At 41.5% G+C, this 23,376-nt stretch overlaps 1 protein-coding gene across 1 annotated transcript; it reads right to left on the minus strand.

Annotated features, from left to right (window-relative positions):
* Positions 1-11,227: 11,227 nt before the first annotated feature.
* On the minus strand, positions 11,228-20,447 carry llph (LLP homolog, long-term synaptic facilitation factor). The gene is made up of 3 exons (XM_060839320.1): positions 20,340-20,447; positions 14,123-14,332; positions 11,228-11,942 (listed from the first exon to the last, which is right to left on the minus strand). The coding sequence occupies exons 2-3, from the start codon at positions 14,322-14,324 to the stop codon at positions 11,779-11,781; spliced, it is 366 nt and encodes a 121-aa protein (XP_060695303.1). The 5' UTR covers positions 14,325-14,332; positions 20,340-20,447; the 3' UTR covers positions 11,228-11,778.
* Positions 20,448-23,376: the final 2,929 nt, after the last annotated feature.

A 23,376-nucleotide genomic window follows, 5' to 3' on the forward strand; every position in this document is an offset into this window, starting at 1 on the left:
AACAAGTCCACACCAACCTGCTGAAGCGCAACCCACTCAGACCCATTCTCCTACATTTACCCCTTCACCTAACACTACAGGCAATTTAGCAAGGCCAGTTCACCTAACCTGCACATTTTTGGATTGTGGGACGAAACCGGAGCACCCAGAGAAAACCCACGCAGACACGGGGAGAATGTGCAAACTCCACACAGAGAGTCGCTCGAGGCGGGAATTGAACCCGGGTCTCTGGCACTGTGAGGCAGCAGTGCTAACCACTGTGCCACCGTGCCACCCGCAGCTCAGCAAGGACTGAGGAAAACCCTCTGAAAATGCTCACTCTGGCTCACTATCATTGCAGCTGAAAATGACTGAGATGGAGTCACTTTTAATCTGACTGGTTATTTTTGTCATTAAGCTTCAAATCAATTAAAGGCATGAATCAATATTTCTAAAACAAAATTTTTTGGTTCACTGCTGGTGAGGGTGAGCATTTCTCTGTCATAAATTTCAAAATGTTTTTCTAGTCTGGTAGCCATTCACATAGCAGTAAATTAATGACTTTTAACTTTTAAAGTTGTCTGTTCCTAAATATCTGCATTTAATGTCAGTGAATTGGATTGTCATATTATAAACCTGGTAAAAACAATGACTGCTGGAAACCAGATTGTGGATTCGAGTGGAGCTGGAAAAGCACAGCAGCTCAGGCAGCATCCGAGGAACAGGAAAATTGACATTTCGGTTGATGCCCTTCATCAGCAATACAAGCAGAGTGCCTGAAGGGTGGAGAGATACATGAGAGGAGGGTGAGGGTGGGGAAAAAGTAACATAGAGTACAATAGGTGAATGGGTGTGGGGATGAAGGTGATAGGTCAGGGAGGAGGTTAGGGGAAGGTAGCAAAGAGTACAATGGGTGGATGGGGGTGGGATGAAGGTGATAGGTTAAATAGGAGGGTGGAGTGGATATGTGTAAAAGTTCAGGACATGGTTGAAGAGCTTCAGGGCAGAGGAAATGAACTGGGAGTTGCAGTGGGAGAGGGACTCCCTGAGATTCTTGTAGAGAGAGGAGGAAAACTTCAAGGCAGGCATCCTTGCAAGAGGATTCGCAGTAGGGTTAAAATCAACTGGGTAAAAACAATGACTGCAGATGCTGGAAACCAGATTCTGGATTCGAGTGGTGCTGGAAAAGCACAGCAGTTCAGGCAGCATCCGAGGAGCAGGAAAATCAACGTTTCAGGCAGAAGCCCTTCAACTTTAATAACTTCACAGATTGAAAGAATCAACAAAGATATACTGTTGTATATGGATAGAATCAGCAAAATCTCTTTCTGGAATAAACTGCTTATTGAGATGAAAGAGACAAGGAAACACTGTTATAAAGGAATTGACAGTAACAAGTGAATTAACCATCCCTGGGAAGGAGTTTAAACAACATAAATAAGCTGTTTCTTGGGAGAGAGAAGATAACAACTGCTGGATAAGCTGTTGCCTACTGTCAAATGGGCGAATAAGACTGCCTATAGAACTAATGTTTTGAATTAAAAGGGTTAATTACAGGAAAAACTGTGGTTTAAACAGATAGCTAAGCCTGAATGTAACAAGGAACAGGACTGCTACTACTGATAAGGCAAGCTACAGGCTTGACATCTCCAGAAATGTATTTAATAATGGGAATGAAAGAATGATTTGATTCATCAATAATGTCACACCACAACCTTGAAAGAGAGAAAATTGTATAAGAATCTAATATCAGATCAAGTCATAAGCAGAACTTTGAGAACAACACTGTACTAGGATTGAACCCTAGACATTTCCAGAGACAGACACTGTCGGTGAAATCTTGGCCAGATTTCATCCTTAATCAGATTATAACCAAGTTAGATTGTGAGGGTTAACCTGCTCACTTGCGGGCTCTTATTTTGGTTGCTACATGCAGTAAAGTTTAAATCATTGTTTCAGTGCTTGAGTAGGAATAAGTGGCCAAATCAAAGATGATTTACCCACAACAAGATAATGCAACAAAATCACAGATTCGGCTTGGGGTGACTCTAAACTGGCAAAGTTCTACATCCTTCAGCATATTTACATGCTTGGGAGCCAAACATTTGTTTTATATTGTACATAAAACTGATCTCCTGCAATATTGTTTAGGGTAATTGAAACACAGTCATTATGCTTTTTTCCTAAACTGGCTTCTGTCTTCCTAAGCAGTACTATAAATAGGTAAGTTCAAGTAATTCTTAAGTTATTTCAGCACGTAGGAAACATTAAGGTCAAACAAAGGGTACTTTATTTTGTGAATTGTATGCTTCAGGCCAATATTGCAAACAGACATAGAATTTTTTAATGAAACTTAAGAAATATAGGAAAAAGGAGTAGGAGTGGCCCATTCAGCCCTTTGGGCTTGCTGTGCCATTCAATATGATTATGGCTGATAATTCAATTCAGAATCCTGTTCCCACTTTTTCTCTATGCCTTTTAATCTCTTTAGCCCTAAGAACTATATCCAACACCTTCTTGAAAACAGTAGCTGATTTGGACACAACTGCTTTCTATGGTAAAGAATTCCACAGGCTCACCACTCTCTGGATAAATAAATTTCTCATCTCAGTCTTAAAATCTTTAAATTGTGATCCTTAGTTTGGACTTTGTGGTCATCAAGAACAACTGCCCTGCATAAACTCTTGTCAAGTCCTTCTGGAATTCTACATCCCTCTCCATTTGTTTGAACTCCACAGAATTTAGTCCTAACCAAACCAGCCTCTCATTGTACCTGTCAGTCCTGCCACCTCAGCATTCAATCTCATTCATTGTACTCTCTTCATAGCTAGAACATCCTTCATCAGATAAGGAGACCAAAACACAAGTATCACATAATACTCAAGGTGTTACCTCACCAAAGCCCTGTACAACTGTAGCAAAACATCCCTCTTCATGTAATCAAATTGTTTTGCTATGAAGACCAACAAACCGCTTGCCTTCTTAGCTGACTGCTGTATCTACATTTGAAAATGTGTTGCTGGTTAAAGCACAACAGGTCAGGCAGCATCCAAGGAATAGGATGCTGCCTGACCTGCTGTGCTTTAAACAGCAACACATTTTCAACTGTGATCTCCAGCATCTGCAGACCTCATTTTTTTACCCTGCTGTATGTACATGATTACATTCAACAAATAGTGTACAAGAACACCCAGTCTCATTGCACGTCCTCCTTTCCCAATCTACTGCTATTCAAATAATAGTCTATCTAAGTGCTTCCAAAGTGGATAACGTCACATTTGTCTACATTACACTTGATCTATCAGGATTTTGCCCACTCACTCAACATGTCCAAATCACACTGAAGCATCTCTGTGACCTCCTCACAGTTCACCCTCCCACTCAACTTTGTGTCATAATCTAAAAATTTTAACCTAATTTATGAAGAGTAAAATTTTGAATGATCTTTGCATTCAACATAATTTGTATGGAGTATTTTGCATATGGTTAACACTATTTACATAGTTGTCTAACATTGGTGATGTCACTGGTAGGAATTTGGTTAGATTGCAGATTTCATGCACTGGTACCAGCATTATCAAGCTTCATGCAACAGAGGCACTACTCAAAATATGAGATGAAAATTAAAGAAAAATACAGCAAAGGCTGGAAGTCTGAAATAAAAACAAAAAGTGCTGGAGAAACTTAGCAGCTCTGATAGTTCAGATCAAAAGGCTAGTACCTTCATGTCTCTCCCAAAAACTAAGCAAAAAAGCCTGAAATATATCTGCTATTCCATCCAGTGCTCCCATTTGCACAAAGCCAAATATCACAAAATAAAATCATCCCATTAGTCTTTAAATAAAATAGAATTAAAAAGATTTTTAAAAAAATAAAGGTAAGACAAGTGCAACAGATGAATCTGAGAAATTGGTTTAACTGGTGGGGCAATATAAATGTTGGCAGGGAAAAAATTAAGAAAGAATCTGTTATGACTAAATTAGGAGGGTAGACTGTTTCCTTTCTTTGTCCTGCAGTGCCCACAACAGAGCCAGTGTATTTATATGGCAAGTCTAGTTTAATTTATGATCAATGGTAACGCCTGGAAAGCAATAGTTGAGCATTTTATGGATGTCAAGATACAGTCATTAGATTATCTCATGTTGGAGGTGATCATACATCAAAAAAATATTATTCACAGATTGTCCAAATATTAGCTACAATCTATATCACTATCTACATAAACTATTGGTTCTGTGGATGTTCCCCGAAGCAGTTATGGATGGTTAAATTCTCTTTCTTCTTTTAACAATGATCTTGATTCAAATTTCTCCTTCACCCTCCAATTGTACAATAAAGTCTTCCAGTGCGTTTACAATTCTTAAACTTTGATGCAAGACATTCAAAGAAAGAGAAAGCAAAGTTGCACTGTGGCAGTTTCTCTTTGACTGTGTTCCAGATAAATGACCAAGGATCAGGAGTAGGCCATCTGGTCCCTCAAGCCTGCTCCACCTTTCAAGTAGGTCATGGTTGGTTTTAACCAAAAATCCATGTTCCCACCTAGCTTTGATAACTTTTCAACCCCTTTCCTAAAAGGCTATTAATCTTTTCCTCAAAAATATTTAAAGACTCTACTTCAAGGAGAGTTCCAAAGACTCATGACCATTTATATAAAAAAAAAGTCTCATCTCTCTTCAAGTGGAAGCCCCCTTATTGTGCTGCAAAACCCTAGATGTGGATTCTTCGATAAATGCAAACATTTTCTCTGCGTCTGCCCTGTCAAGATCCCTCAAGAAATTGTGTTTCAATCAAGTAAACTCTCCTAAATGTCAGAGGATACAAGCCTAGCCTACCTAACCTTTCATCATCCAATCCTAACCCAATCCTACCCTTTGCTATCGCAGCACAAACTCACCACTCATCCAGCGCCACTCCTACTGCCTTTATACTCTTCTAAGGATTTACTCGATCTATCCTGCTATACCTGACATATGCTTCCTTCTTTTTCTTAACCAAATTCTCAATTTCTTTATTCATCCAACATTCCCAGCCTTTTCTTTCACCCTAACAGTAATATACTTTCTCTGGACTCTCGTTATCTCATTTCTGAAGGCTTCCCATTTTCCAGCCATCCCTTTACCTGCCAACATCTGCCCCCAATCAGCTTTTGAAAGTTCTTGCCTCATACCATAAAAATTGGCCTTTCTCCAATTTAGAATTTCAATTTTTAGATCTGGTCTATCCTTTTCCATCATTATTTTAAAACTAATAGAATTTTGGTCACTGGCCCCATTGACACCTCAGTCACCTGCCCTGCCTTATTTCCCAACACTAGGTCAAGTTTTTTAGTCGGAACATCCACATACTGAATCAGAAAATTGTCTTGTACACACTTAACAAATTCCTCTCCATCTAAACCCTTAACACTGTGGCAATCCCAGTCTATGTTTGGAAAGTTAAATCCACTACCATAACCACGTTATTATTCTTAAAGATAGCTGAGATCTCCTTAAAAATTTGTTTCTCAATTTCCCTCTGACTATTAGTGGGGCTATAATACAATCCCAATAAGGTGATCATCCATTTCTTATTTCTCAGTTCCACCCAACTAAGTTCCCTAGATATATTTACAGCAATATCCTCCCTCAGTACAACTGTAATGCTATCCACTATTAAAAACACCACGCCCCTCCTCTCTTGCCTCCCTTTTTGTCCTCCCTGTAGTATTTGTATCCTGGAACATTAAGTTGCCAGTCCTGTCTATCCCTGAGCCATGTTTCTGTAATTGCTATGATATCCCAGTCCCATGTTCCTAACCATGCCCTGAGTTCATCTGCCTTCCCTATTTGGCCTCTTGCATTGAAATAAATGCAGTTTAATTTATCAGTCCTACCTTGTCCTGTGCTTTGTTCCTGCCTGCCCTGACTGTTTGAGACGCCTTTGTTCTCAACTGTAACAGTCTCAGATTGATCTCTTTTCTCACTATCTCCCTGGGTCACACCTCCCCCAACCTGACTAGCTTAAATGCTCCCTAGTAGCTCTAGCAAGTCTACCTGCCACCATATTAATCCCCTTCCAATTTAGGTGCAATCTGTCCTTCTTGTATGGTCACTTCTACCCAAAAGAACTTCCATTGATCCAAAAGTGTGAATCCTTCTCCCATAAACCAGCTCCTCAGGCATGTGTTCATCTGGATTAGAGTGGTGCTGGAAAAGCACAGCAGGTTTGGCAGCATCTGAGGAGCAGTAAAATCAATGTTTCAAGCTGATGAAGGGCCTGAAACGTCGTTTTCCTACTTTTCAGATGCTGACTGACCTGCTGTCCCTTTCCAGCACCACTCTAATCTGGACTAATCTCCAGCATCTGCACTCCTCACTTTCACCATGCATTCATCTGCTCTAACGTTCTATTCCTGCTCTCGCTAGCTTGTCGCACTAGGAAATTACTAGTCTCGAGGACCTCCTTTTTAAATTCCTGCCTAACTCTCTATAGTCTCCCTTCAGAATCTCAACCTTTTCCTTCCTTATGTTGTTGGTTCCAATGTGTAAAATGACCTCCTGCTGGCCCCTCTCCCTCTTGAGAACATTCTTCACCCTCTCTAAGACATCCTTGATCCTGGCACCAGGGAAGCAACACACCATTCTGATTTTTCGCTGCTGGCCACAGAAACGAGTCTATACCTTGGACTAGAGAGTCCCCTAGCACAATCAATTTCTTGGAACCAATTGCATTGAAAAACGTTTCATTTTATTTCCAAAGGTGCACATGTAAAAAGCCACTTTATATTTAATATATCGTACTTGGAAAACTTAAGTTGTAAAGGTACTGGCATGTTGATTGATTTCAAGGTTAAATGGAAATAATTGGCGTTATTACTTTAAAAGATTGAATTGAAAGTCTGCTGTGGAAGTTCGAGATTATTTTATAATAAAGCTACCTGGGACTTAATTTCAAATCCTGTCACGGCACGTGATGGAATTTTAATTTATAAAAAAATCTGGAGTTAAGAGTCTAATGATGACCATGAATCCTTGTTGATTGTCAGAAATATCCATTTGGTTCACTAATGCCCTTTAGGGAAGGAAACTGCCATCCTTACCTGGTCTGGCCTACATGTGACACCAGACCCACAATAATGTAATTGACTCCAGACAGTTAGGTATGTGCAATTAATGCTGTCTAGCCAGCAATGTCCTCATCCTGTGAATGAATAAAGAAAAAAATAAAACTTGTAAAAGCTGTTTGCCTGTCTGTAGACCCCTATTGGGGTTGTTTTGAAAATACTTGGTTTCATAGAATCTCTACAGTATGGAAACAGGCCATTCAACCCAACAAGTTCATACCTACTCTCTGAGGAGCACCCCAGACTTACATCCCATCGATGCCTGTAACCCTGCATTTCCCTTGGATGATGCACCTAATTTACACATCCCTGGACACTATGGTCAATCCACCTAACCTGCGTATTGTTGGACATCTGGAAAAAACCCATGCAGACACGGGAAGACAATCGCCTGAGGCTTGAATTGAACCTAGGTCCCTGGTGTTGTGAGGCAACAGTGCTAACCATTGAGCTATTGCGCTGCCCCAATTTTTTTGTTTTTGTTTTCTTCCAACTCAAAGCAATGCTAGTTTTATCTGCTTCCATTGGAAGGAAAGCTTCTAAAAATAAACTGCAGATAAGAACTGCACAGCTGATTGTTCCCACTTTTGAAAAAATACTCTCTTGTTAAGCTATGTACAAGTTTACAATATAGAAGAACTAGATCATTTGGCCCCTTGCAACATTCTATAAGATCATAGCTTACCTGTTTATTTTGAATTCTATATTCCCATGTACTCCAGATGACCATTGGCTAATGAAATGTTGGCTCTTATTTCAAGAGTGTTGGAGTATAAGTGTAGGGAAGTCTACTGCAACTGTACAACGTTCTAGTGAGCCCACACGTGGAGTATGATTAGCATTTTTGGTCCTCTTATTTAAGGAAGGATATAATTTCATTGGAGGCAGTTCAGAGAAGGGTCACTAGGATGATCCCTGGTATGGAAAGATTGTATTATGAGCAAGACTAAACAGGTTGGGATTCTACTCATTGGAGTTTAGACGTACGAGAGATGATCTCATTTGAACATATAGGCTTCTTCAGGGGCTTGACAGGACAAATGCTGAATGTTTCCTCTGATGGCAGAGTCTAAAACTAGAGGGCAGAGTCTCAGAATGAAGGGGTGCCAATTTAAGACTGAGATTTTATTTATTCATTTGTGGGATGTGAGTATTTCTTGCCCATCTCTAGTTGCTGTTGATAAGGTGATGTTGAACAACTTTGTTGAACCATTGCAGACCATGTGCTGTGGCCAGACTCACAATGCCTTTAGAGAGGGAATTCAAGAAATTTGATTCAGCGACAGAAGGAATGGCAAATTATTTCCTAGTCAGGCTGTTGAGTAGCTTGGAGAAGTATTTGCCAGTGGTGGTATTCCAAGTATCGGTTGCCCTTGCCCTTGAAAGTGGTCATGGGTTTGGAAGCTTGTGTCCAATGATCTTTGGTAGACTTCTGCATGCATCTCGTAGGTAGTACACACTGCTGCTACACAGCGTTAGTAGTGGAAAAAGTGGATTCTTGTGGATGTGGTACTAATCAGTCAGGGTGCTTTGTCCTGAATGGTGTCAAGCTTTTGGACTGTTGCTGGAGCTGCAGTCACCCAGGCTAGAGGGGAGAATTCCATTATACTCCTGACTTGTGCCTTGTAAATGGTAGACAGGATTGGGGAGTCAGGTGGTAAGTTACTCACCACGGTATTCCTAGCCTCTGACTTGCTCTTGTAGCCACAGTATTTATATGGCACATCTGTTGAATTTCTTGTCAATGGTAACCCTCCAGGATGTAGATAGTAGGGGATTCAGGGATGGTGGCTACGATTGTTTGTTTCTCATTGGTCATTACTTGGTATTTGCATGGCATAAATGTTCCTTGCCACTCGTCAGCCCAAGCTCATACATTGTCAAGATTTTAGTCATAGATTCGTTTGCCAAGCAGATGTGTTTTTCTGCAGACATTTCATCAGTTTTCTAGGTGACATAGTCAGTGGACCTCTAGTGAAGCATTGGTGGTTTGACATGCCTGGTATTTACTGCATTTGAAAATGGACTGCTTCAGTACGAGTCATGAATGCTACTGAATATTATGTAATCATTGGTAAACATTTACACTTCTGATCATATAGTGGAGGGAAGATCATTGATGAAGCAGCCAAGATGTAATGATTTCAGACACTACCCTGAGCAGATGTCCTAGAGCTGAGATAACTCAACTCAGGGAAATCAGATAGTAAAACAGACAGGAGATAACCTAAGGTGTAGTGGTAAGGAATATGAAATGACAGGTGTTAGGGTAAGGAATTCAGCAAGCATCAGGAATGGCTACAAGAGTTATTACAGTTGCAAAGACCTGATTGAGTCAAAAACCAGAAGTCAATAATGAGTTAGAAACTCAACTGTCAGACTGAATCACTAGTGAGGCAAAGCTTTCTTTCAACTTTACTTATCTGCAATGTATGGTAAATATCTTTTCTTAGATTCTGAGATTATGGCAATACTGTACAAGTCAGATCTCAGAATGAAAGCTGGCTTGATATACTATATGTTTATTTTGTTTAGTTAGTTCCATGGCTGATAGTTTTGTGAATATGTCTGTGACTAAAATATTTTTAAATGAGGTATATTAACACAAAAGACAAAGCAAGCTATAGATGGAAAAGTTAGAAAGATCTTATAAACATCCAGAGTTCAAACTGGTCTTCCAACACTGTCCTATAGACCCACATTCAGAGAAATTTCCACCTAGATGTAGGTTTGCTCGCTCAACTGGAAGGTTCGTTTTCAGATGTTTTGTCACCATACTAGGTAACATCATCAGTCAGCCTTCGGGTAAAGCACTGCTGGTATGGCCCACTTTACATTTGTGTGTTTAGGTTTCCTACGTAAACCATCAGTGCTTCATCCGGAGGCTCACTGATGATGTTATCTAGTATGGTGACGAAACATCTGAAAACAAACCTTTCAGCTCAGTGAGCAAACCTACATCCAGAACCTCAACCTAAACTGCAAATCTTCTCAAAACTTGCTAAATTAACACTATTTAAACTTATTAGAGTGCCTACTTAATGTTTCTTTGCTGATGGCTATGGTGACAATTTGAGGAGTCCTTTCAAATCTCCTAACATTAACTTTTCACAAATTTGAGAGCCTAAACTTTCTCAGTTGTAATAACCTTCATATTTCTAGCTAAACCTTCCTCGTTTGAAAGTTTCATGAACTAAACCGTTTTGCTGGGGGTAACGTTCCCATAACTCCTAGGAGAGAAACTATATTTCTAAACTCCCTTGTGTCTTTGCACTGAAAACAAACTTAATGATCTTTAATGTTTACCCAACCGCTGAAAGTCCAATTATATAACCTTCCCATTGCAAATCCCTGTGAAATCAATCACCTGCTTCATCACAAACGTTGGATTTAAATCACCATTCTACAAGTCTCTGACATTTTTTAAAAAACCTTTACAGAAGTAACCAATACAGATAGGTCTGAAATTAATACTTTTGTCAGGACATTACCCCAATTTTGTATGCTTTATATTCAACTACCCACCCACATGCTTCAGAGTTCGAAGAAAATTGGTGACATCATCTCGAGTCTCCAAAGTCATCATCAGAACATTCCAATTCTCTTGATTAAGATCACTCACTTCTGCCTTGGAACACTTCAACCCCAGGGCATCAATGTGGACTTCACCAGTTTCCTCATTTCCCCTTCCCCCACCTCACCCCAGCTCAACACTGTCCCCATGACTTGTTCTGCCTGCCTATCTTCCTTTCCACCTATCACTCCACCCTCCTCTCTGACTTATCAACTTCATCCCCAGCCCCATTCACCCATTGTATTCTTTGCTATCTTCCCCCACCCCCACCCTCCTCTCATTTATCTCTCCACCCTGCAGACATTCTGCCTGTATCGCTGATGAAGGGCTTTTGCCCGAAACGTCGATTTTCCTGCTCTTCGGATGCTGCCTGAACTGCTGTGCTTTTCCAGCACCATTAATCTAGAATCTGGTTTCCAGCATCTGCAGTCATTATTTTTACCTAATATCACTCACTGTCATGTGTTTCAGATGGTACAAGTTAGATGACTACAATCTGTAACATTGCAATGAGCAAACAATAACTTGGAAAATATTTCAATGGAATTTAGACAAATGTTCCTGGCAAGTTTTTATTTAGGTACATTATAAAATACTGTACATTTATTAAAAAGATTTCTGACAGCCAAACTGCACATTATGTTTGACACGAGTAAAGACGAATTGATAACAAATGTAGAAATTTTACCAAGACTAGATCTCTTTAGAAGAAATTTATATATTTAATTGATCTTCTCAGGATATTTTCTCCACCTACATAAGCAGATCTATCAATCCCTTTTGTGTTCTAGTAAGCTGAGAACTCTTGGTTAATGGGGAAATGCTAAACTTGCTGTGTAAGTGAACCTTAGAACATGAAACATCAGGATTTTCACATCAGTGCCATTTTGTTGGTGTTGTGGTAACCTTTTAATCTAAAATATGTTCCAAGTCAAGAATCTTCAAAGGTACAGAACATCATACTAGAATTGTTATGATACATTTCTAAAAACATGCATGACAACACTCACTGTCAACACATTAAAACATTTGAAGTACCTATTTTTCCAAAACTGATGTTTATTTCCAGTCTTATCATAATCTTAACTAATTAAGTTCTTTTTTGCTTTATTTTCTTACAAGTCTAGCAAACCAGTCCTTTTGGATGTTTTAATTTTCGCTTCTTTTTCAGTTGGCTTTTGATCTTTTTTCTTTGTCTAGGGTGCATCCATATTGGATACTGTCCATGTTCATTTAAAAGAGTCTTTTTGCTCCTTTTACTATCTGTATCCATTGGAGATGCATCGCCTGTGAAGGATAAGTTGTATTTAGAGTGTTAGAAAACATTTAACTTACTTCCTAAATTGAAGGGTTTTGCCCGAAACATTGATTCTCCTGCTCCTTGGATGCTGCCTGACCTGCTGCGCTTTTCCAGCACCACACCTTCGCCTACAAACATTCAAGATTAATAAATATTGCCTTATTAAAATAGCTTTATGCATGGAAATTGTATCTCACTAACTCGATTGAGTTTTTTTGAAGAGGTGACAAAGAAGATTTATGAAGGCAGAATGGTAGATGTTGCCTGTATTGAATTCAGCGAAGTGCTTGCTAAGGTTCTACATTGTAAACTAGTTAGTAAGGTTAGATCACATGGGATCTACCGATCACCTTCCCAGCTACTTTCCCTCCGCCCCCACATTTCTCTCTCAGCCCCCAACCACATTCCTGATGAAGGGCTTAAGCCCGATCATCGATTCTCCTGCTCCTTGGATGCTACCTGACCTGCTGTGCTTTTCCAACCCGACACTTTTCGACCTAGGGTATCCAGGAGACCTCGCCAATTTGATACAGAATTAGTTTGGAAATAGGAGACAGAGGGCGGTAATAACAAGTTGCTTTTCAGACTGGAGGCTGTGACCAAATGATCGATGCTGGGTCCACTGCTTTTCATCATTTATATAAATGATTTGGAATATGGGAAGCATAGTTAGTTAAGTTTGCAGATGACCCCAAAACCGCAGTGGGTAGTGAAGACTATTACCTCAGAGTAAAATGGGACCTTGATCAGATGGGCCAATAACTGGTAGAAAATGCAATACCTCACATCTTTCCAAATTAAATTCCAAGCCAAACCAGAACAGAACTTATACAGTTAATGGTGGAACCCTGGGGTGTGTTGCTGAACAAACAGACCTGGGGTGATGTGCACAGGTGCATAGCTCCTTAAAAGTGGAGTTGCAGGCAGACAGGGTGGTGAAGGCGGTGTTTGCCATGCATGCTTTTATTGGCTAAAACATTTGAGATAAGGAGTTGAGATGTCATACTGCAGCTGCACAGGACATTGGTGAGGCCATTTTTGGAATACTGAGTACAATTCTGATCACCCTTCTACAGGAAGAATGTTGTTAAACTTGAAATGGTGCACAAAAGATTTACAAAAATGTTGCTGGGACTGGAGGTTTTGAGTTCAAGGGAAAGGCTGAATAGGCTGGGGGTTTTTATCCCCCAAGGAGCATCGGAGGTGGAGGGATGACGTTATAGAGGTTTATAAAATCATGAGGGACTTAGATAGGGTGAATAGCCATGGTCTTTTTCCTACTGTGGGAATCAAAACTAGAGGGCACAGGTTTAAGGTGAGAGGGGAACATAAAAACGACCAGAGGGGTAACTTTCACGCAGAGGGTGATGTGTGCATGGAATGAGCTGCTGGAGGAGGTGGTGGAGGCAGGTACAATTACAACATTTTAAAGGCATCTGAATGGATTATCAAATAGGAAGGGTTTAGAGGAATAGGGACCAAATGCTGACAAATGTGACTTGGTCAGATTGGGATGTCTGGTTTGCACAAATGAGTTGGACTGAAGGGTCTGCTATATAAATCTATGACTGTAATTAATGCACCTCTGCCAATTAATTAAGTGCTTATGGAATAAACAATTATCTGCTGTAGACAAATTAGATAGGATCCAGAATTAATCCATATTATGTACTGTTACCTCAAGTCAGGCAGGACAATGTTGTGAACATTATAATTTAGGATCCTTAGGCAGGATGGGATTGAACCCTTTAAGCAGTCTGTGGCCATGGACAGAAGCAGCTCTAAATTTGGTTGCAATGTCACCATGACACGTACAGTCAATAATAGCTACTTGAGTTCTATATAAAAGATTAAACATGGCTTCTGACAAATTTATAGAAGGAAACAAAGTTACATCACAATTCTCACTTCTAAATTTACAATATAATTTCTTCCTCATATTCCTCCAGACAAAGTTAAGGGACATTACATTCTCTTATTCTAAGTCATTATCTCATTTAGTCTCAAACTTCTACTTCAGATTTTCTTGCCTTTTAGAATTTGCTGGCCTTTAAAGAAGTGTGGCTAATGATAATAAGCCTTTCTTGATATACCTTTTCTTTGAGCTTAGGTGCACTTTATATGGAACATTGCTCAATAGTTTCCCAAAATTTAGAAAATAAATTACCATCCTCATTTGCAGCTGGGTTTTGTTTCAGTTTCTCACATGGTACCACAGTTGCAATTTCTTTAACATCATTCATAGTGATGTCACCAGTGCCATCCACTCCTAGTATACTTTTCAGTCGAGCAAGCTCCTTTGGTGCATTTCTTTTCCTCTTTTCTGCCCGCATCTTCCGCTTCCACTTACTTCTTAGGCTTTTTGCCATTTTTCCTTCTGCATTTTAGAAAAGAAATTACACAAAGTCTAATCTTAGATTGACATAGAAAAGGACAGCACAGAACAGGCCCTTTGGCCCACGATGTTGTGCTGAGGTATAATCCTAATGTAAAATATAATAACTTAACCCATGCACCCCTCAACTCACTGCTATCCATGTGCATGTCCAGCAGTCGCTTAAATGTCCCTAATGACTCTGCTTCCACCACCACAGCTGGCAACGCATTCCATGCATTCACAACTCTCTGACGTCTCCTTTATGTAAAAAGTGAGGTCTGCAGATGCTGGAGATCAGAGCTGAAAATGTGTTGCTGGTTAAAGCACAGCAGGTTAGGCAGCATCCAAGGAACAGGAAATTCGATGTTTCGGGCCAAAGCCCTTCATCAGGAGGGCTTTGATGAAGGGCTCTGGCCCGAAACGTCGAATTTCCTGTTCCTTGGATGCTGCCTAACCTGCTGTGCTTTAACCAGCAACACATTTTCAGCTCGACGTCTCCTTTATACCTTCCTCCTTCAAACTACGACTCCTCGTACCAGTCAATCCTGGCGTGGGGAAAAATCTTTGGCCATTGACTATCTATTCCACTCATTATCTTGTAAACTTTGATCAGATCTCCTCTCTTCCTCCTTCTCTCCAGAGAGAAAAGCCTGAGCTTATTCAACCTTTCTTCATAAGGCAAGCCCTCCAGTCCAGGCAGCATTCTAGTAAACCTTCTTTGCACCCTCTCCAAAGCTTCTGTATCTTTCCTATAGTAGGGCAACCAGAACTGGACACAATATTCCAAGTGTGGTCTCACCAGGGACTTGTGGAGCTGTAGCAAAACTTTGCGGCTCTTAAACTCAATCCCCCTGTTAATGAAAGTCAAAACACCATATGCTTTCTTAACAGCCCTATCCTATGTACTTGCATAACCAGATCCCTCTATTCCTCCACACTGCCAAGAATCCTGTCTTTAATCCTATATTCAGTACTTGAGTTTGACTTTCCAAAATGCATCACTTCACATTTATCCAGATTGAACTCCATCTGTCATTTCTCAGCCCAGCTCTGCCTACTGTCTATGTCGCACAGTAGCCCTCTATACTATCGATGACACCTCCAACCTTTGTGTCATCTGTAAATTTACTAACCCACCCCATAATCTCCTCATCCAACTCATTTATAAAAACTACGAAGAGCAGAGCCCCAAGAGCTTTGCGGGACCCCATTCAACAGTGACCTCCAGGCAGAATATTTTCCATCTACAACCACTCTCTACCTTCTGTCAGCCAGCCAATTCTGAATCCAGATAGCCAAATCTCCCTGTATCCTATACTTCCGGACTTTATGAATGAGCCTACCATGGGGAACCTTATCAAATGCCTTGCTGAAGTCCATACACACCACATCCACTGCTCGATCTTCGTTGACCTGTCTTGTCACCTCCTCAAATAACTCAATATGATTTGAGGCATGACATGCCCCTCACAAAGCCATGCTGACTGCCTTTAATGACACTGACCACAGTCGTAAGACTGACTGGTCTGTAACTGACAGGGATTTCCAATTACCCTTCTTGAAAAGAGGAACAACATTCGCCTCTTTTCAATCCTCTGGTACAACTCCCGTGGAGAGTGAGGAGGCACATATCCTCGCCAGCGGCTGAGCAACCTCCTTTTTTGTTTCCCGGAGCAGCCTAGGATAAATCTGGTCTGCCCTGGGGACTTACCAATGTTTTCCAAAATTTCCAGCACATCAACTTCATCAATCTTGATCTGGTCAAGACTGCATCCCAGTTCCTCAAAGTTTTCATTCACAACAAAATCTCTTGCAGAAAACTGAAGCAAAAAATTCATTTAGGGCTTCCCTTATCTGCTCGGACTCCACGCACATGTTCCCTCTGCTATCTCTGTTTGGCTCTACCTTCTCCCTGATTATTCTCTTATTCCTCACGTATGAGTAAAATAAGATTAAGGTTTTATTCCCTAACTGGCAAACTGAGTAAATGTATTATCTTGTATTGATCTATAGTCATAGAGATGTACAGCATGGAAACAGACCCTTTGGCCCAACTCGTCCATGCTGACCAGATTTCCCAACCCAATCTAGTCCCACTGCTAGCACCTAACCCAAATCAGTCCATACCCTTCCTATTCATATACACACCCAGATGCCTTTTAAATGATGCAATTGTACTATCCTCCACCACTTCCTCTGGCAGCCCATTCCTCACACGCACCACCTTCTGCGTGAAAAAGCTGCCCCTGAGGTCTCTTTTATATCTTTCCCCTCTCACCCTAAACCTATGCCCTCTACCTCTGGACGCCCCACCCCAGCAAAAAGACTTCTATTTACCCTATCCATGCCCTTCATGATTTTGAAAACCTCTATAAAAGGTCACCCGTCAGCCTCCACGCTCCAGAGAAATCAGCCGAACCTATTCAGCCTCTCCCTATACCTCAAATCCTCCACTCTTGGCAACATTCTTGTAAATCTTTTCTGAACCATCTCAAGTTTCACAACATCTTTCTGATAGGAAGGAGACCAGAATTGCATGCAATATTCCAACAGTGGCCTAACCATTGTCCTGTACAGCCACAACATGACTTCCCAATGCCTGTACTTAATACTGACCAAGAAAAGAAAGCATATCAAATGCCTTCTTCATTATCCAATCTACCTGCGACTCCACTTTCGAGGATCTATGAACCTGCACTCCAAGATCTTTGTTCAGCAACACTCCCTAGGACCTTACCATTAATTGTATATGTCCCGCTAAGGTTTGCTTTCCTAAAATACAGCACCTCGAATTTATCTAAATTAAACTCCACTTGCCACTTCTCAGTCTATTGGCCCATCTGATCAAGATGCCATTGTAATTTAAGGTAACCTTCTTCGATGTCCATTACAGCTCCAATTTTGGTGTCATCTGCAAACTTACTAACTATACCTATGCTCACATCCAAGTCAGTGGACCCAGCATCAATCTTTGGTCACAGGCCACCAGTCTGAAAATAACCCTCCAACACCACTCTCTACCTTCTACCTTCAGGCCAGTGCTGTATCCAAATGACTGGTTCTCCCTGTATTCCATGAGATCTAACCTTGCTAACCAGTCTCCCATGGGGAATCTTGTTAAATGCCTTACTGAAGTCCATATAGATCACCTCAACTGTTCTGCTCTCATTCCTCTTTGTTACTTCCTCAAAAATTCAATCAAGCTTGTCAGACATGATTTCCCACGCACAAAGCCATGCTGACTGTCCCTAATCAGGAGAAAGTGAGGACTGCAGATGCTGGAGATCAGAGCTGAAAATGTGTTGCTGGAAAGGCGCAGCAGGTCAGGCAGCATCCAAGGAGCAGGACAATCGACTCTTCTGCTCCTTAGATGCTGCCATACCTGTTCCTAATCAGACCTTGCCTTTCCAATACATGTACATCCTGTCCCTCAGGATTCCCTCCAAAAACTTGCCCAACACCGACATCAGGCTCACTGGTCTGTTGTTCCCTGGTTTTTCCTTATCACCCTTCTTAAACAGTGGTACCACGTTAGCCAAGCTCCAGTCTTCCAGGACTACACTTGTGACTATCGATGGTTAAATATCTCAGCAAAGTGCCCAGCAATCACTTGCCTAGCTTCCCACAGAGATGTAGGGTACACCTGATCATGTTCTGGGGATTTACCTACTTTTATGCATTCCAAGATATCTATCACTTCCTCTGTAATATGGGCATTTTTCAAGATGTCACCATCTATTTCCCTACATTCTATATCTTCCATATCCTTTTCCACAGTAAACACTGATGCAAAATACTTGTTTAGTATCTCCCCCATCTCCTGTGGCTCCACACAAAGGCCACCTAGCTGATCTTTGAGGGGGCCTATTCTCTCCCTAGTTACCTTTTTGTCCTTAATGTATTTGTAAAAACCCTTTGGATTCTCCTTAACCCTATTTGCAAAAGCTATCTCATGTCCTCTTTTTGCCCTCCTGATTTCCCTCTTAAGTATACTCCTACTGCCTTTATACTCTTCTAAGGATTCACTTGTTTTCTCCTGTCTATACCTGGCGTATGCTTCCTTCCTTTTCTTAACCAAAACCTTAATTTCTTTAGTCATCCAGCATTCCCTACACCAATCAGCCTTTCCTTTCACCCTAACAGGAATACACTATCTCTGGATTCTCATTATCTCATTTCTGTAGGTTTCCCATTTTCCAGGGGTCCTTTTACCTGTGAACATCTGCCCCCAATCAGCTTTTGAAAGTTCTTGCCTAATACTGTCAAAATTAGCCTTCCTCCAATTTCGAACTTCAACTTTTACGTCTGGTCTATTCTTTTCCAACACTATTTTAAAAAGAACAGAATTATGGTCACTGGCCCCAAAGTGCTCCCCCACTGACACCTCAGTCACCTGTCCTGCCTTATGTCCCAAGAGTAGGTCAAGTTTTGCACCTTCTGTAGTAGGTATATCTACTTTTTAAATCAGAAAATTGTCTTGTACATGGTTAACAAATTCCTCTCCATCTAAACCCTTAACACTAGGGCAGTCCCAGTCTATGTTTGCAAAGTTAAAATCCCTGACCATAGCCATCTTTTTATTCTTACAGATAACTGAGATCTCCTTACGAATTTGTTTCTCAATTTACCGCTGACTATTAAGGGGTGTATAATACAATCCCAATAAGATGATCATCCCTTTCTTATTTCTCAATTCCACCCAACTAAGTTTCCTGGATGTATTTCCGGGAATATCCTCCCTTAGTATGGCTGCAATGCTATCCCTTATCAAAACACCATTTCCCCCTCCTCCCTTTCTTTCCTTCCTGAAGCATTTGTATCCTGGAACATTAAGCTGCCAATCCTGAGCCACATTTATGTAATTGTTATGATATACCAGTCCCACATTCCTAACCATGCCCTGTGTTAATCTCCCTTCCCTGTTGGGCTCTTGTACTGAAATAAATGCAGTTTAATTTATCAGTCCTATCTTGTTCTCTGCTTTGTCCCTGCCTGCCCTGACTGTTTGACTTGCTTCTTTTCTCAACCATACTAGTCTCAGATTGATCTGGGTAATCCAAGATGGAGGACAGGAAAAAGTTCTGGCTGTAACAGGTCACTCCTTTTTTGAGGTATTTTAGGTGTTGGAGGTGATTTCCTCGAATTCGAGGAGCAGCAATTACTGTTTTATTTGCTGTTGCATTTGTTTTACTCTGAAGTTTCAAAGCAACAGCACTTTTAAAAAGGAGAGGAAAATCTCTATTTCCTTTGCCAAAAGGTTATCAAAGTGGTCCAATAAACAACTGGTCAATTCAGAACATGATGAGCCCAGACTCTGTTCACTACTTCAGTAACAGTAGGACATTGCAAAGATGTTGCTAAGTTGGAAAGAATATTCCAGCTAACGTAAGTGGTGTAATTATAAAGATAACATTAAAAAGTTACATCTATTTACACCCAAGGTATTTAACAACTGCAACAGCAAAATTATTCTCTGAAAGATCCTAATCTACCAGCCTTCCTCTGAGAGGCAGAATCTGGAATAGAGATCGGGCGGCTGGGATAGGATTTGAGGGTACATTCTGGCCCCGAGTAGGGTAGTCTTTAGAAATACATACGTGGCAAAATATGCAGATGTGATTGAATTTGCTAGCTATTTGAGAACCCATCAACCCAGAATAGAAATAATGTCATCCTCGATCCCAAGGAACTAGGTAGGAAGGTGGAGAGAGGCGAAGAAAGTTTGAGAATCAATGTAAACACTCTGTCAGAATAACAATTAAAATATAATGTGTTTGAAACCACAATAATGGCTGGGTCTGGGCAGAGTGGCCCTCCCTTGTCTGCTCCGCAGGTAAGGCGCGTGGGGTGGGGGCTTCTGGCGTCGGGCCGACCTCTGAAACCAGCGCCTGTTTGCAGTGGCAGAAATTCAGCAAACCGGACTGATCGCATTCACAACTCGCTGCGATTCCACAGTTGTTGGTTTCCCTAATAAAGTTGGAAAAAAAACAGTCAAACAATCACTTACATCAGTCACGCCGACCACCACGTTCACCAGCTCCGCGTCCAACATGAAAACGTTAGAGCATTCTGGGATATTGGAGGACTCCCTCTCGTGGACAGAGGATTGTGGGATACTGGAAGACTGTCTCAGCCGATCACTTCCCACTGTGATCCTTTAAAACATACGGGGGCGATGTGGGTCCTTTGAGTGGTGCGGCAGATCAGAGCTGAGAGTGTGTTGCTGGAAAATCACAGCAGGTCAGGCAGCATCCGAAGAGCAAGAAAATCAACGTTTCGGCCGGAACCCTTCATCAGGAATGAGGCCGGGAGCCTCGGGGGTGGAGAGATCAATGTGAGATGGTGGGGCTGGGGAGAAGAGTGCAATAGGTGGATGGACTTGGGGGTCGACATACCAAATGCCTTCTTCAGTAGCCTGTCTACCTGTGACTCCCCTTTCAAGGAACTATGAATCTGCACTCCAAGGTCTCTTTGCTCAGCAATACTCCCCAATTGTGAATATTCTGAATTTCCTTAGGCTTCTGAGGGAATAGAGGCATTGGAATGCTCTCTTGGCTGGAGTGTCAACATGAACGAGCTGAGATACATCATTTGTGATATTTACACCTCTGCCTCAACTCCACTGACAGACGGGGGGGTGTCCTCTACTCCACATCCTGATGCCAGCTCTTTCATTTTGCTGACATTGAGAGATTGTTGTCTTTATACCATGCTAATAAAGTCTCTTTCATATACTTTGTCTCATTGTGTGAAATCTGACCCACTACAGTGGTGTCATCAGCAAATTTGTGAATGGAATTAGTTGAATTTGGCCACACAGTCATGAGTTTAAAGTAAGGGGCTGAATATGCAGCCTTGCGGGGCAAAAATGAAAATTGCTTCTCACTATAACATACTCCTCTGATAATTTTCTGCTTTTCTTCCAGTATAATGAAGTGCTGATGTACATTTATTGAGCCGGCTCCTGACATACCACTCAAGGTTGAGTATGTGATGTTGGAAAAGCACAGCAGGTCAGGCAGCATCAGAGGAGCAGGAAAATCAACATTTCAGGCCGGAGCCCTTCATCAGGAATGCGGCTGGGAGCCTCGGGGGTTGAAAGATGTGTGGGATTGGGGAAAAGGTAGCTAAGAGTGCAATAGGTGGATGGAGGTAGGGATAAAGGTGATAGGTCAGAGAGGAGGGTGGAGCAGACAGGTGGGAAGGAAGATTGACAGGTGGGACAAGTCATGAGAGCCATGCTGGGCTGGAAGGTTGGAACTGGGGTAAGGTGGGGGGGAGGGGAGATGAGGAAACCAGTGAAGTCCACATTGATGCCGTGCAGTTGAAGAGTTCCAAGGTGAAAGGTAAGGCATTCTTCCTCCAGGTGTCAGGTGGTGAGATAGTGGCATTGGAGGAGGCCCAGGACTTGCATGTCCTCGGCAGAGTTAAAATGTTCAGACACGGGCGGTGGGGCTGGTTGATGCGGGTGTACTGGAGATGTTCTCTAAAGCACTGTGAGAAGGTGTCCAGTCTCCCCAACGTAGAGAAGACTGCATCGGAATCAATGGATACAATTAACCCACCAACTCCCACAGCTGTCTATATTACACCTCCTCCCATCCTATCTCCTGCATAAATGCTATCCTGCATTCCCATTTCCTCCACCTATGCTGCAAATTCTCCCAGGAGGATTAGTTCCACCACAGAAGATACCAGATGGCCTTCTTCTTTAAAGACTGAAATTTCCACTCCCACTTGGTTGAAGATACTCTCCAACGCATCTCATCCATGTCCCACATCTCCGCCCTTGAACACCACCCCTCCAACCGCAACAAGGACAGAACCCCCCTGTTCCTCACCTTCCACTCCACCAATCTCCACATAAATTGCATCATTCGCCAACATTTCAACCACCTACAAATGGACCCCATCACCAGGGATGTATTTCCCTCCCCACCCCTACCCACTTTCTGTAAAGACCGTTCCCTCTGCAACCACCTGGTCAGGTCCATACCCTCCCAACAACCCAACCTCCCCATCTGGCACCTCCCCTGCCACCGCAAGAATTGCAAAACCTGCGACCACACCTCCATCCAAGGCACCAAAGGAGCCTTCCACATCCATCAAAGTTTCACCTGCACATCCACACGTCATTTATTATGTCCGTTGCTACCTTCCCCCCACCCCCCTCCCATTTATCTTTCCACCCTCGAGGCTCCCAGTCTCATTCCTGAAGAGGAGTTCCAGCCCAAAACGTCGATTTTCCTACTCCTCGATGCTGCCTGACCTGCTGTGCTTTTCCAGCAACACACTCTCAACTCTGATCTCCAGCATCTGCAGACCTAAATTACAAGTCGAGTGTCCTAATTAGATACAGAAAAGACAGTGAAAGAAAGAAGATGCTCAAAAGAAAAATATTGTAAAAAAACTTTACAGAAGTGAGATAAGACTTTCTTTTTCCTCTTTCAGGGCCTTTTAGTGGAAAGGTATTATACAGGTTCAAAGCCAGTCACTAAAAGTCTGGAAATGTTGTGCAATAATGGCTAGATATTTCTGCAGAGAATTTTGTATTTATTTATATCACAAATCCAGCAATTCCTTGAAACTCAGCGAGATTAATGGCAAGTTCACATTTTCTATGGAAATCACCACAAATTGCTGCATGATTTGCAACTTTTCCCTCCCTAAAGCATGCTTTTACTCTGCTAATGGCATTTACTGTAAATGTTACTTTCCAAGAAAATTCTGACTCATGATAAATGACCTAAACAAAGATGTATGTTCCTTTCATATTTATTCAATTAAAAATATAAATTTCCAAACTAAGCATGTAAACAACTTTGTTAATTGTCCAGGGTACTGTTTTAATGTCTTGTGCAGTGACTGCAATAAAAATACAACTCCAGAAGCCATAATGTTATTGGAATATTGTGAAATTCCTTAGATTTAAGTTAGAGGAAGATGCTGTCATTGTGTAGCAAAGTGGTTACCCTTTTTCCAGAAAATGTGTTGGTTTCATATCTTACTGTAGCAACACAAACACAATAGCTTAAGTAAACCTG

Source organism: Hemiscyllium ocellatum, chromosome 19, assembly GCF_020745735.1.
Source record: "Hemiscyllium ocellatum isolate sHemOce1 chromosome 19, sHemOce1.pat.X.cur, whole genome shotgun sequence".
NCBI classification, from domain to species: Eukaryota; Metazoa; Chordata; class Chondrichthyes; order Orectolobiformes; family Hemiscylliidae; genus Hemiscyllium; species Hemiscyllium ocellatum.

Bases quoted from the DNA above. Each gene is read 5' to 3' on its own strand.
- llph (XM_060839320.1), bottom strand. From the start codon at position 14,324: ATGGCAAAAAGCCTAAGAAGTAAGTGGAAGCGGAAGATGCGGGCAGAA. The intron at 11,943-14,122 runs GTAATTTATTTT...TATCCTTCACAG, and splicing joins CCCAGCTGCAAATGAGGATG to GCGATGCATCTCCAATGGAT.